The sequence below is a fragment of the Prunus persica genome, chromosome G4 (genome assembly GCF_000346465.2).
Source record: "Prunus persica cultivar Lovell chromosome G4, Prunus_persica_NCBIv2, whole genome shotgun sequence".
Lineage (NCBI taxonomy): Eukaryota > Viridiplantae > Streptophyta > Magnoliopsida > Rosales > Rosaceae > Prunus > Prunus persica.
The window spans coordinates 24,704,643-24,720,197 of record NC_034012.1 but is presented as its reverse complement, the minus strand read 5'-3'; the positions used below and the strand labels follow the sequence as shown (position 1 = coordinate 24,720,197).

General features: G+C 41.0%; 2 protein-coding genes and 1 long non-coding RNA gene across 3 annotated transcripts; all 3 read left to right on the top strand.

Annotated features, from left to right (window-relative positions):
- Nucleotides 348–977, top strand: LOC109948759. Its single transcript, XM_020562471.1, has one exon. The coding sequence runs from the start codon at nucleotides 348–350 to the stop codon at nucleotides 975–977; it is 630 nt and encodes a 209-aa protein (XP_020418060.1).
- On the top strand, nucleotides 9,377–11,982 carry LOC18779515 (putative disease resistance protein RGA3; the record flags this gene model as incomplete). The annotated part of the gene is made up of 1 exon (XM_007214247.2): nucleotides 9,377–11,982. A coding segment is annotated over exon 1 (2,496 nt), but the record flags the coding sequence as incomplete, so codon positions are not given.
- LOC109948989 lies at nucleotides 12,027–12,899 on the top strand. The gene is made up of 2 exons (XR_002271482.1): nucleotides 12,027–12,361; nucleotides 12,603–12,899. It is a non-coding gene; the product is annotated as an uncharacterized LOC109948989 (long non-coding RNA).

The following is a 15,555-nucleotide window of genomic DNA, read 5'->3' as shown; positions in this document are numbered from 1 at the left end:
GAAGATGCACTACGCATGGAGGTAGACCAAGCAAACTCCTCACCTTTCACCACCGAAATCGAGCAAGCTGCTCCCCCGAAACGATTCTCAACGCCCTCTTTCACATGCTTCGAAGGGGATTCCGATCCCGAAAGCCATCTGAAGCATTTCAAGAGCCTTATGATCCTACAAAAAACTAAAGATGCGCTAATGAGCAAGGTTTTTGCAATGACTTTGCGAGGAGCAGCTCAGGACTAGTTTCACACCCTGCTATCCGAGTCGATCAGCAGCTTCAAGGAGCTTGCATATGTCTTCACCAAAGAGTACACTTCTTATCGGACGATCAAGAAGAACCCTGACCATCTAACATGCACAAGAAGTCCGATGAATCCCTCCGAGACTACATCAAGAGGTTCAAAGCGGAGAGGGCAAACATTGTAGGATGTGATGGCCAAATTGCGTCCTCCGCCTTCAAGAGGGGGTTGCCAATTGAATGTGAGCTGTATCGCGAGCTGACCATCTCTCCCCGCCAAACATTGATAGAAGTCTTTGCTACAGCAGAGCGCTACACACTATGGGACGACGACCAGATTGTCGCGAAGAAGGCTGATCAAGCAAATAAGCAGGCAAGCAAAGAGAACGGCAAGCACAGATCACAGCCTCAGGAATGTGCTCTAGCAACAGAGAGCTACACCAAGTTCACTATCCCGATACACCAGATCCTAGCCCAAGTAAAGGACATGCCTTGGTTGAAGAAACCATCACCTTTAAAGGGAAACCTAACCGAGAAGGATACTAGTAGATATTGCAGATTCCATGAAGGGTACGGTCATTACACAAACGACTGCTTCGCTCGAAAAAGGCACCTCGAAGATCTAGTCAGAGACGGCCATTGCATGGAATTCATCTCAAGGGGGGCTATCCAGCAAATCAAGGATTGTGACGCAACTAACAATGAGCCTCCACGAAAAAAGCCATATGGATCAACACGATCCTAGCTGACTCCAAGAGCCCGGGCTGACCACCAGGGGGCAGAAGAGAAAGATCAAGCAGGCAACTTTCGTCTTCCAAGCGGTCACTAGCTACCAAATTATGGAAGAAAAACCTTTCATCATCTTTCAATGGGAAGGAAGTTCCAAGGCAATGTAATGCCCATCACCTCCAAGGGGACTATCCATAAAACTCTTCACCTATCAGCTGGGCTCTAAGCAGGCACCCAAGCCTCCCTCACCGACACGTCTCCGGACGTTGGCCAAACAGGCCACACTCAACGACATGTCTCTGGACGTAGGCCAAACGGGTCACACTCATCGACACGTCTCCGGGCGTAGGCCAAACGGGCCACTCTCATTGACACGTCTCCTGACGTAGGCCAAACGGGCCACTCAACGACACGTCTCAGGACGTAGGCCACACGGGCCACTCTCAACGACACGTCTCCGGATGTAGGCCAAACGAGTCATACTCATCGACACGTTTCCAAACGTAGGCCAAACGGGCCACTGTCTCATCGATACGTCTCCTGACGTAGGCCAAACAGGCCACACTCATCAACACGTCTCCTGACGTAGGCCAAACGGGCTACTCTCATCGACACGTCTCCTGACGTAGGCCAAACGGGCCACACTTATCGACACGTCTCTGGACGTAAGCCAAACGGGCCACACTCATCAACACGTCTACTGACGAGACGTAGGCCAAACAGGCCACACTCATCGAACGTCTCCGGACGTAGGCCAAACAGGCCACACTCATCGACACGTCTCTGGGCGTAGGCCAAACGGGCCACTCTCACCGACACGTTTCCTGACGTAGGCCAAACGGGCCACTATCATCGACACGTCTCCGGACGTAGGCCAAACGGGTCATACACATCGACACGTCTCTAGACGTAAACGAGTTATACACATTGACACGTCTCCGGACGTAGGCCAAACATGCCACTATTATCGACACGTCTCCTGATGTAAGTCAAACAGGCCACTCTCATCGACACGTCTCTAGACGTAGGCTAAACATGCCACAACTCAGAAACACTCAAGCAATTCACAAGACATTATGCGAATTGAAGTTATTCAACAAAAAAAAACTGAAATTTCCATAGCAAAGTGATCAACCGGCCAAGTTCAACAAAAAGAAGATGGTCAAACAAGACCGATTATTCTAAACAGAGAGCAGACTACAAAAGCTGAAAAGAAATAAATGAGTCTTCATCTACTCCGAGACGCTAGCAAGAGATCCTTGATCTGCAGTCTCTTCCACATCCGTCTGATCAGCCACGTTCTCAGCAGCTCCACCTGCCTGATTCGCGACATCTTCCACCACCTTTTTTTTGAAGCATGTGAAATGTTGTTTCCCTTTGTTTTTCCAAGAAAAGACTTGAGAAAAGACCAAGATCGCCAGCTGACAGATTTGATTAACCAGCTCAGCACAAGTGGATGGACTTGACAGAAAGTTCGTCTTAAGCAGATCAGGCATGCATGCATCCCCTGCAAGGGCGGATTTGTCCACTTCCGGATTAGTCGCTGACGTTGCAGAAGAGCCCTCGACCCGGGCAGATGACTCTTTCATCTTCTTGGTCGCCGCTGTCCTCACTTCCAAATGAGCCAACGACGCTGAATCTACTCCACACTTGACTGCTCGTGACTCAACTACTGGATCATGACGGTTGGGTAGATGAGAAGACCTCCCAGTTCGACCTTCATCCTTTAACTGGTGCAAAAGACCGAACTTCGAAGAAGAATATCTGCATCTCATTGCCTCACAGCAGGTGAACTAGATCGCGCACGGACTACTTTACGAAGCAGATCATGGTCTCCAAGCTTGTCTGCAGGAGGCTTGAGTGGAACATCCCGAATATTGCGCATATCACCAATCTGCTTACTATCTGCACCAACGAGATGTTTAACCCTAGCTGACGACGGGGGAACAACTCCTACTTGACTCTTCTCAACAGAAGGAATCCTTGGCTTCTTCTTAACGGTGACACATCCTTCGCCCGCGAAGTCGCAGCTTCATTTATTGAAGACTTGACATCAGCCTTCCTTTTTTATGGGGGTCCGGCAGAACACTCCTCCTACCCAGCCGGCAGATCATTAGAGACTAGACCATTCTGCTTCCATCTCTCAACACCTTGGGCAGGGGGCAGACCACCAACTTTTTTCGATACTCGCTCAGCAGCAACCAGCGGCCACCGCCGCTCCAACCGTCTTTGACCGCCAGTCACAACGTCAACCAGCCTAGTCCTACCCAGCTGGTCCTCACCCCAAAAAAGAGAAGATGAAGAAAATATATACGTGCTCGACTTATCTTGGAATGCACGGCAACTCCTCTCTTCGACAAGCAGTACAAAATTTTCCAATATCTTTCTCAAGCTAGAAAGTAGAGAAATTAAGTTTGCGATGTGAGAAAGAGTGAAGAGAAGCCATGTATTTATACAAGTTGGACAACCCGGGTCAAGAAGGAATCGCAAGCTCATTCCTACTGGGAATCCAACTCCAACTACAGTCAGAAGCCTACACCAATTGAGAATCCGATCTGCAAAAGGAGTCCAACTCACAGAAGAAAGCCCAAACAAAGTTGGAGAGTTCGAAAAAAATAATTTCATCTCCTACCTACCGCACAAGCGCTACGCAGAAGCTGGGGGGCATTTGTGGGAGCATATATTTTCGTCTCCAATTAGGGCACACCACGTGGAAAAGAAGATTATCTCTTAAATTAATTAATTAAACCAGTTTATCTGGCTAATTAATTAATTGGGATAAATATCTTAATTAATATGATATTATCTTTATTTAAAGAGATAATATCATTAATTCAGATATTATCCTAATAAAGAGAAGATAACATCATTTAATTCAGATATTATCTTCTTAAGAGATAATATCATTAATTCGGATATTATCAAGTCCGACTCGATCTCTACGAAACCCTACCCCCGAGGCTCCTATAAATAGACGACCTCATTCATCATTCAAGGTACATCTAAACCTACTCCTAATACCCGAGAAAAATACCTGAAGCTCTCTCTCCCTCTCCACTCTCCATATTTTCTCCACACGGCTCCGGCCACCACACATGGCTTCGGCTTCCCGGTTCACACCATACATACAACTCCGTACCCTTTGCTTAGCTATTGTTTTCCTACAAACACTCGAACTAACTTAGGCATCGGAGGGTCTTTGGCCAACACACCCCAGGTGTGGTCTATTTACTCCAATCTTTTTTACAGGAAACGAGGAAGAGAGAGAAGGAAGGTCGAAGGTTGAGGGATCTAGAAGCGAATATTCTCCCGTGAGATTATTTGCACAAACAACATTGTTGATTAAATTTTGAATGGGATTGATTTAATATACTTTTAATCTTCATCTTTACTTAGGTTTAATAATCATCAAGAAGGTTTATGTCCACAACGGAATCCTTTTGGAGCAAAACTGAATGAGTTTCACTTAGGTGCATACGTTAAGAAAAAATTTCGGTGTCGAAACAAATACGATAAAACTCTCAAATATGTATTCTTCTCCTAGTTACAAATAGGATTTACGAGAAGTGGACCTTAAGTAAAGTAATTAAACCTAATAAAGTCCAAATAGGAGACTACAAATTAGGTTATATTTAGAATTCACACTAACACTCACGCTCAAATTGGTGAACACATACCTCCAATCCTCAACTTGACCAATGAGTTGTAGCACACCTTATTTTTTTTTAATTGTCTTGGACAGAATATGGACTAATTGGTCTTTAGTCTTCACAAATGGAATATTAATTGTCTTCATTTTTTTAATGAAATGTCTACCGCTTCAACATGTACGATCATTATTTTGTACATTATCAATCACAATAGTTCATAGATTCCTTGTACCATTATTCTGTATTCCACCATCTTTTGCTTATTGCTATGCCAAGTGAGAAATTACCTCCAACCAATGTACTTGATGTAGAGCTCATGGCAATGATACTACCTGCCCAATCAACATCGGTGTACCTTTTCCACATTTAAATGCCCATGCTTAGAGAACATAAGTCATTTTCTTGTTGCTAACTTCAAATATCTAAGTATATGACTTACATCATTTACATGATCTTTACTGGGAACATGCACGAACTGACTAAACTACACTCACATGTTAACCATGTGTTTTAGTTAAGAAATTGTTAAGTCATCATGTGCAACTCACGTGCTCTCTGTTAAGTCTGTTAGTGAGAGAGCTGTATTTGTTAAGTTTGTTAGCGTAATATTAGGAGATGTGCACTGTACTAAAGCTGTGCTTTTACCAATTTTCATTTACAATCTAATCAGAAATACAGGTTTACATGGCTCTCTTCCTTCTTCTCTTGAAATCCCTGAATCTCATCCTCTTCTTCTTGTTAAGATGGTATCAGAGCCCATCGTGGCTTGACACTTTCGATCCGCTTCTGATTTTTCTGAACTGTCTCCTCGCTGTGCTCTTCTCTTGCTCTGTCTCTATTGTTCCTTCTTTTTTTCTGTCTTTTCTCTAATTTCTGTTCATCAATGGCGACTTCTTCTTCTTCCTCTTCGGTCAAAGTTGACGGTTTGCTTGGGATGATTACTCGTCGTCTCAGGGACGATAATTTTCTCAAGTGGAGTTTTCAATTGGAATCTGTTCTTCAGGGTTATGATCTGTTTGGGCATTTTGACGGAACTGAAGTTGTTCCTCGCTTTGCTATTGTTGATGAGGAGGGTGTTACATCTGAAGTTACTGCTGCTTACAAGGAATGGATTCTCGCTAATAAGGCTTTACTCAGTTTGCTCATTGCCACTCTCTCTGATGAGGCCATTGAGTATGTTATTGGCACCACGACTGCTCGTGACGCTTGGTTAGGTCTCATTACCTATCCAAGAAAGTGGCTTTGCTTGGTCAACATGTTAAGTCGTCCATTTGGCATCACAGACTTGGCCATCCAACGAATGAAGTGGTGCAATCAATGCTTAAAGCCTCTGGTTTGCAATGTGCAAATGATTCTTCCAATTTGAATCCCTTGTGTTCAGCTTGTCTTCAAGGGAAGATGCATCGGCTTCCATTTCCTGTTAGACATTGTAGGTCTGAAATTCCTTTCATACCGTTCATAGTGACGTATGGGGTCCTTCCCATTACAAATCTGTTGAAGGTTACAGATATTTTGTTTTCTTCCTTGATGAATGTACTGGATATTTGTGGGTTTATCCCATTTTCAATAAATCAAAAGTTTTCTCCAAATTCCTACAGTTTCATGCTTTGATACAAAATCAATTCAGTGCTGCTATTAAGTGTTTTCAGAGTGATGGTGGTGGTGAGTTTCTTAGCAAGGTTTTTACAGATTTTTTGGCTTCCAAGGGAATTGTGTGTCGTTTGTCTTACCCGTATACTCCGCAGCAAAATGGACTGGCAGAGCGGAAGAATAGGCATATTATTGAAACAGCCATTACCCTGTTAACTATAGCAGCCTTGCCAGGTCAATTTTGGTTTCATGCTACTGCTCATGCTGTGTATCTTATAAATCGAATGCCCAGCTCTGTTTTACATCATCAATCTCCTTATTTTCGTTTATTTGGTCATCATCCTGATCTTGCTTCTTTGAGAATATTTGGTACTGCGGTATATCCGTATCTAAGACATTATAATGTGCATAAGTTACAACCGTGAACCACTCAGTGCGTGTTCTTGGGATATTCACCTGGTTACAAAGGAGTTATTTGCTACAATCGAATTACTGCAAAATGTGTAATCTCAAGGCATGTTCCTCATGATGAAGCTGTATTTCCTTTTAAGCACATTAACCCTAGCATATGTAGGCAGTCTTCTCAGTTTTCTTCTACTGCATCAGTAGCTTCTGTCATTGTTTCTTTGGCTTCAAGGCCTTCTCAAGCTTCTCTTAATTCTCAGGATCCATCGTCTCTAGCCTCTGATACACAAGTATCTACTTCTCAATCTCAGTCCATCTCATCTACTCCTGGGTCTTTATCTCCTATCCAACATCAAGCTTCGTTGGATGATATTCCAGTGGCTTCTGCAGGTTCTGTACCTGTGTTGAATGAACAACAATTACAGGTTATGTTTCAGTTTGAGGTCTCTAATGTTTCCTCTTCTTCTGTTAGTACTGTGGACTCATCGGTTTCTTTATTTCCTATCAATGATCATCCTATGATTACTCGGGCCAAAAGTGGTATAGTTCAAAACAAAGAGTTCCCAGATTATCAAGGTTATTTTACCTGTCTTCATGCTATTCCGGAATTAGATGAGCCTTCTAGTTTTAAGGTGGCTTCGTTTTCTTCTGAGTGGAGGCAAGCTATGAAAGAGGAGATTGATGCTCTTCATATGCAAGGCACATGGATCTTAGTTCCTAGTCCAGGTGATAAAAAATATTATTGGTAGTAAGTGGGTTTATAAAATAAAGAGAAATCCAGATGGTTCAGTGGGTAGATATAAGGCCAGACTTGTTGCTCAGGGGTTCAGTCAAGAGCCTAGTTTTGACTTTGGGGAAACCTTCAATCCTGTTGTTAGACACACAACAGTGAGGTTAGTATTAAGCATAGCTGCTATGAACCAATGGAAACTATGACAACTTGATGTCAAGAACGCTTTCCTACATGGCGATCTTGAAGAAGAAGTTTTTATGAAACAGCCTCCTGGTTTTGAAGATTCTACTCATCCACAGTTTGTATGTAAACTGAAAAAATCTTTGTATGGTCTTAAACAGGCTCCAAGGGCATGGAATGCTAAATTCACAGGTTACTTACCTACTCTTGGCTTTAAATCTTCACATTCAGATCCAAGTCTGTTTGTGCAGCATACTGGGAATGATATTATCATTCTACTCTTATATTTTGATGATATCATTATAACAGGTTCGAGTGATCAGTTGATTCAAAGAGTGGTTACAGACTTAAGTGAGGTGTTTGAAATGAAAGATATGGGGCAACTCACCTTTTTCTTAGGTCTGCAGATTTCCTATAATTCCTCTGGTGACATATTCGTGAGTCAAACTAAGTATGCCAAGGATCTACTACATAAAGCAGGCATGAGTTCATGTAGAGCCTGTGCAACACCATGTAAGCCACACACTCAAGTGTTACAGACTGACGGTGAGCCCTTGGCTGATCCTACTGTGTTTCGCAGTCTCGTAGGTGCTCTACAGTATCTAACATTTACATGACCTGATCTGGCTTATGCTGTGAATCATGTGTGTCAATATATGAATAATCCAACTGAGGTTCACTATCTTTTGGTGAAGCGTATTCTCAGATATGTACAGGGTACATTAGAGTATGGAATCAGTTTTACAAAGGGTCCTTGGCAGCTTAATGCATACAGTGATGCAAACTGGGCAGGGAATATCAATACTAGAAGGTCTACAACCGGATGTGTAGTATTCTTGGGTTGTAATCCTATCTCCTGGCAGTCCAAGAAGCAAGGTTCTGTGTCTAGGAGTTCAACAGAGGCAGAATACAGGGCCCTAGCAAACACAGCTGCTGACTTGTCATGGATTCGACAGGTTCTCTTGGATCTAAAGATGTTTTTGCCAGATGCTCCTACTATGTACTGTGACAACTTATCAGCACTAGCTTTAAGCTCAAACCCAGTATACCATTCTCGAATTAAGCATTTGGATATAGACTTCCACTTTGTGAGAGAGAAGGTACAAAGAAAGGATCTTATTGTGCAGTATATACCTACTGAAGAACAAATAGCAGATGTTTTTACAAAGGGGTTACACAGTCCCATTTTCTTACAACACTGTCTTCATCTTAGACTGAGGAGTTCAGCTGGGTAGGGAAAATGTTAACCATGTGTTTTAGTTAAGAAATTGTTAAGTCATCATGTGCAGCTCACGTGCTCTCTGTTAAGTCTGTTAGTGAGAGAGCTGTATTTGTTAAGTTTGTTAGCGTAATATTAGGAGATGTGCACTGTACTAAAGCTGTGCTTTTACCATTTTTCACTTACAATCTAATCAGATATACAGGTTTACAGGGCTCTCTTCCTTCTTGCTTTCTCTCTTCCTTCTTCTCTTGAAATCCCTAAATCTCATCCTCTTCTTCTTGTTCAGATCACAGTATATGTCACAAGGTGTGTGTGACAAGTAAATCAATTGTCCAACCAATCTTTGATACATTTCTTTATTCAAGTAGGTAGAGTTCAGGTAATGCTTCATGTAACAGTATAAGGAAAAAGTTTATATGTATAAAAACTCGATCAATTATTAAGCCAGATGTCATCCACGCCTTAACAAGGCGTTAATCTTGTCTTGTATGGTAAGGTCAAGAAAGACAGTCTGGCACATTCACCAGCCCCAGATTAGATATTTCTTTTATAATATGTCAACATGTCACTTTAAAATATAGTGTCCCTGTTATGCATCTTAAAAATTGACTCGGAGTTTGCCTTGAAGACTTACTCAGCATATAAACTGGGCAGAAGAAAGGGAACACCACAACACAAACAATTATCCCCAAATCAGTTCTTGTTCATAAACACTGCTGTCAACCATTTTCTGAAGCTCAAAATAATGGCTGATGCGCTCATTTACGTGCTGCTAGAACGGTTGGCCTCGACAACCTATGAATACATAGAAGGAGGGGTGAAACTTGTTTTGAACGTTAAGGAAGATGTTAAGAAATTCACTCGGACTCTCCGAGTTATTCAAGCTGTGCTTGAGGATGCAGAGCAACGCCAAGTGACGGATCAAGCTGTCAAAATCTGGTTGGATGAGCTGAAAGATGTATCCTACCAGATGGTGGATGTGCTGGATGAGTGGAACACAAACATTCTCAGACAACAAGTTGAGAAGCAAGAAAGAGAAGGTGATCCAAATGCTCTTGTTACAAAGAAGAAGGTACGTTTCTCTAGTTTCACCCGTTACTTTCGTCTTGGCAAAGTCAGTCGGGTGATTCTTCGCCATGACATTGCTCTGAAAATAAAAGATCTGAATGATAAGTTAACTGAGATTTATGAGGAAAGAAAAAAGTACCAGTTTCTAAGCAAAGAATTAGGCATTCAACAACCTCAACAACCTCAACGACCTCAAACTGCATCTTTTGTCGATATATCTGAGATATTTGGTCGAGAAAATGAAAAAAAGGTTTTGATAACAAACTTGTTGAGTGATAGTAGTGCGGAAGGGAAGGGGTTCCTTATCATCCCTATTGTCGGGATGGGAGGCATGGGAAAAACAACTTTAACCCAACTAGCCTATAATGATGACCGAGTCAAAACCCATTTTGATTTGAGGAAATGGGTTTGTGTTTCAGACCCTTTTGATGAGATTAAGATTGCCAAAGCCATTATTGGTAAAAACGCCCCAAATTCAAATGAGTTGGATGAGGTCTTGCAATGTATGTGTACATCCATCCAGGGCAAAAGGTTTCTCCTTGTCCTGGATGATGTATGGACCGATGATCCTAAAAAGTGGGAACAATTAAAGGTACCATTAATCCAAAATGGTGCTAAAGGCAACAGAATATTGGTGACCACAAGAAAACATGAGGTTGCTGACATGATGAGAGCAACAAGAAACAAGATCAATCTGGGAGAGTTGAATGATGAATGTTGTTTGTCAATCTTCAATCACATGGCCTTTTTGGATAGGGATGTACATGAGTTTGGAGATATTAGTAAGGAAATTGTAAAGAAGTGTAAAGGTTTGCCTCTTGCTGCAAAGACTTTGGGTAGTCTCATGCAGAATAAGACAAAAATGGGAGAATGGAAAGAAGTTTTGCATAGTAAGATATGGGATCTAGAGAAGGTCGAGCAAGAAGTTTTCCAACCCCTATTCCTAAGTTATAATGATTTGGCCCCAACAATTAAATGTTGCCTTTTATATTGTGCTACTTTTCCAAAAGATTACCAGTTTGAACGAGATGATTTGATTAAACTTTGGATGGCACAAGACTATGTTATTTCGAAAGGGAATAAAGAAAAGGAAACAACGGGTTATGCAGTTTTTGACAATTTAGTGGCACGGTCATTTTTCCAAGATTTTGAGAAAGATTTTGACACCGGTACCATTACCAGTTGCAAAATGCATGATATTGTGCATGACTTTGTACAATTTTTCACCAAGAATGAGTGTTTGATTATCGATCATGGTGAGGAAACTACCAGCGAACCAAAGGTATTTGGTGATAAGGTTCGTCATTTGACCTTGAGATATGTTCCTGAAGGTCCACTTCCACTTTTTATCTCATCTTACGATTGCAAAAATCTCCGTACGCTCGCAACTTTTAATTCAAGAATTACTACCATAGACCCAAATTTAATTTTACAATTGAAATGTCTTAGGACATTAAATTTGAGTTTTAATCCCATCGAAGAACTCCCGAAGGAGATTGGTGAATTGATACATTTGAGGCATATTGATTTGTCTTCCAATCCTATACTGAAGAAATTACCAGACACTATTTGTGGTTTGTACAATTTGTCAACCTTGCGCCTTATGTACTGCTCTGGCCTTACAAAACTGCCTGAAAACATGGGAAACTTGATTAACTTAAAGCATCTTTATGTTAAGTATTGTGGTCTTCTGGAGTCGTTCCCCAAAGTGATAGGGAGATTAACAAGTTTGCAAACACTAGATGCGTGTTCATGGGGTGGCGACAAAGATGAAGCATTCCAAATTGGGGATCTGAGAAACTTGAACCTTGAGGGAAGTCTGGAAATACAACTTGGGGGGGATGCGACAGATAAGAGCGAGGTTGAGAAAGCACAATTGTGGGACAAAAAGCTATTTAATCTCCGTGTTAATTTTGCAGGGCGGACAAACAGTAGTAGTAGTAGTAGTGTAGAAATACTGAATGCCTTACGACCGCACCCAGATTTGGAATCTTTAGAGATTTTGGAACATAATGGCACCACGTGGCCCAATTGGATTCAGTCTTTACACAATTTGAGATTCCTTACTGTTGCTTGGGGGACACTGTGTGAATTTTGGCCTCTTGGGAAATTGGAATGCCTTGAAAGACTGGCCATATTCGGTATCGAAGGAATGAAAAAGGTCGGTGTTGAATTTTTGAGATTAGAACATCAAACCTCATTCAGAATCAGATTATTCCCAAAATTGAAACGACTCCACTTTTACCACATGTCGAATTGGGAAGAGTGGGAAGGCGTGGAAGAGTGGACCAAAGAAGATTCTGAAATTACAATCATGCCATGCCTTTCTGAGTTAAGAATTGGCGACTGCGAATTGCTAAAAGCACTGCCAGACTTCATCTTCAAAACACCACTGCGGACTCTTGACATCACCAAATGTCGGAGACTTGCAGAGCATTACGAAGAAGGCAGTGGAGAGCGGGCCAAGATTTCTGCTAAGATCCCAAACATCCGCATTTCCTCCGGGTAATTGAACTCCAACAATGATCTTGAGATGGTGACTCGCTAAAACTGTAAGTAATTGTTTGCATTTATGATATCATGATTTTTCTATGAAGAGGATTTTTCAAATGAGTATGAAAGGTACTTTGATCTGCCTAATTTAGTGAATCTCCCTAAATTAATTTACACGTGGTTTGTTGTTTTGTTTAATCTGCATGTTTTAGTTGTTTCTCAAAAAATTTAATTCCCGAATTGAGAAATGATTGCTAGAAGCAAATTAATTGATCAACTATGTATGTGTCATCATTTCAGGGACCCTATTGAAGCAATTAGAGTGATGTAAATCATCAAGTGTCAGCCTACGGAAGTTCCAATAACAGAAATTTTGATTATTTTCATCACTGCCTTGACAGAGACATGGTGAATTTGGAAGGTCCACTGAGCTTGATGATTGCCCTGATTTTTTTGTTTTGTAAGCACCTTATATTTAACTAATCTACTGGTGTATTGATCATTTGCAAAACTCCCTTTGTGTCATTAATTTGTAAAATGTACTCTTGAGGAACTGGTGAATTTGGGTTTGGCTTTCTCTTATTTTATTGTGTATCAGTTCCCAGTTTTTCTGTTCCTTTAGAAGATGTGTTTTGTTTGCCTTGAGTAACTTTGATTTGGTGTGTGTTCTTAAGCTAGAAAAGTCGTTAATATCGTTAACCTTGCCTTCAATAACTAATTCATAGAAGAAGAGGTAATTTGTTTTGAACGTGAAGAAAGAAGTTGAACAATTCGTTGGCAATCTCAAAGCTATTGAAGCGAATGCAGAGCAAATGCAATGTCTTCCCTTAATGTAACTTCGCCGAGACTACAATGAGTGGAAAGTTATAAGGGGTAAGTTATAAGGGATTCACTTTATAGCCATCAGATCAATCCAAGGGCTGGGGAGAATTGAGATAAAGTTTCACAGTTGGGTAGGTGAGGAACCGAAACCCGAATTGAATATCCAGCACGTCCAAAAAGAAGAAGAAGAGGGAAACACGTCCGAAAAAGAAGAAGAAGAGGCAAGTTCGAAGTTTGAACAGAAAGAACTCATCTCTCTAAAACCCAGAGGTCTGAGATACCCAATGAAGGCAACGGCTAACGACAGTTGAAGGCAACGATTCGCCATTCCGTTCTCCAGACCCTGAAAAAGTATTTATTTGGAGTAGAAGGGGCAAAGGTGTGGATTCCAAATCAGTGAAGGGGTGAAGCAGTGGAAGGGGAAGGGGAGAAGCTGTAATCGTTGGAAGTGGTAAGTTCCATTTGTGGAGCAAAGAAACAGAAAGACCCGACACAGACCCCTTGCAATAACCAGCATTTGGTGAGTAATTTATGAAATTTGAGTTTAGGGTTAGAGTAATGGTTTTCCCCAATTTGTAGCATAAATTTTGTTGGATTTGGCATCTCTTCGTTGTGCTTGAGTTGCATGTTAATTTTTGCTTAGGTATATGTTAAAAAAAGAATGAAAATCAAGTCAATAACAAGTGAATAACATGTCAATAATGATATGAATAAGATAATGGTGTTGAATTGGAGGAGGCCTTCAAAACCTTCCACATTTGAAGCAGTGCATAGTGCAGATGAAGAAGAGGCGGTAGAATATATATATATATATATTTTATGAAGTAAATATGATTTCGTTTGTTACTAAATTTGCCTGACAAACATTTGAACAGATAATAATAAACTCACGAATAGAAGTGCAAAGCAATTGATGAGTAATTTAAGGAATTTGAGTTTAGGGTTAGAGTAATGTTTTCCCCAATTTGTACCATCAATGTTGTTGGATTTGGCATCTCTTATTTGTGCTTCAATTGCATGTTAATTTTTGCTTGGGTATATGTTAAAAAACGAATGAAAATAGAGTCAATCACATGTCAATAACATCTCAATAACATGTCAATAACATGTCAGTAATGATATGAATAAGATAATGGTGTTAAATTGGAGGAGGCGCTCAAAACCTTCCACATTTGAAGCAGTGCAGAGTGAACAGTACCGCTCTGGCACTAGAATTTATATATTTTGTGAAATAAATATGATTTCATTTGTTACTAAATTTGCCTATGAGAAATGAGAACAGATAATAATAAACTCATGAATAAAAGTGCAAAGCATTTGAAATGAAGGTTGATCTATGACGATTGTGGGTGACTGAAGAAAAAGCTAGAAAGAAAGAAGGATGTGGCAATTGCTTAGCAAGCAGATAGCAGAGTAGATGCTTTGCTTTGCTTCCTTCCACTATATTTCTTATTTATTTATTTTGTGTTGTGTATGAGATGACAATAATTGTCATGTGTGTGAAGTGCAGAACGTGCCTACATTGCACTCACACGAGTATGGATCCATAAATAAAACACGTGAAATTGTTTGTAATTCACATAATCATTGCATTAACAGGTATTTGCACAAATTTTGTCATATTGCTTTGATGATGTTAAAGCTTGTGATCAGTAATCCGTATGCTCATGTACTTTGTAAAATTTGTAATGTGCCTGGTTGACTAGTTGTGATTGTGCAAATACGTGGTAGTATATGTGTTCACGTTATTTCACATTGTATTTCAGGAAATGGGATCCAACGTGGAGCTGGTATGGCCAGAGGCAGAGGCATATTCGTCACGGGTGAACAACTGCTCACATGCAAATTCATCTCTAGCTGCAATTCGAGTGAAGTTGAGTGCGGAACAATTAGAACAATTCAAGACATCATGCTTTGGCCATCTTCTGAATATAGATAAGATTCAGTTTAGCGGGCAGATTGTGCATGGGGCTGTGTTGCGTAGAGTAGCGGGGCAGGGTGTGAAAGACTTGGATGGACTGAGTTTCTTATTAGGGTGTGACGTTGCTCAGTTCAGTCGTCAGGATTTCTGTTTGATCACAGGGCTTCGTTTTGGGGAAGTGCCTGAAGTTTCCAGTGGAGGGAGTGATGTAAGCAGACTTCAGAAAAGATATTTTATAGACGAAGGAATTACATGCAATGCTTTAGAAGAAGCATTTATGAGGTGCACAGAGGAAGATGACATCTACAAGCTAGCTCTTGTTTACTTTGCTGAGTTAGTGGTTTTGGGAAGGGACAAACATTTGAACATCAATCTAAATTACCTGACCCTTGTAGAGGACTTGGATGCGTTCAACAGGTATCCGTGGGGTTCGGTGTCCTTTGACAAAACCCAAGACAGTCTATTTTCTGCACCAACAAAGTATGTGAAAAGCTTGCAAAATGAAGAGGG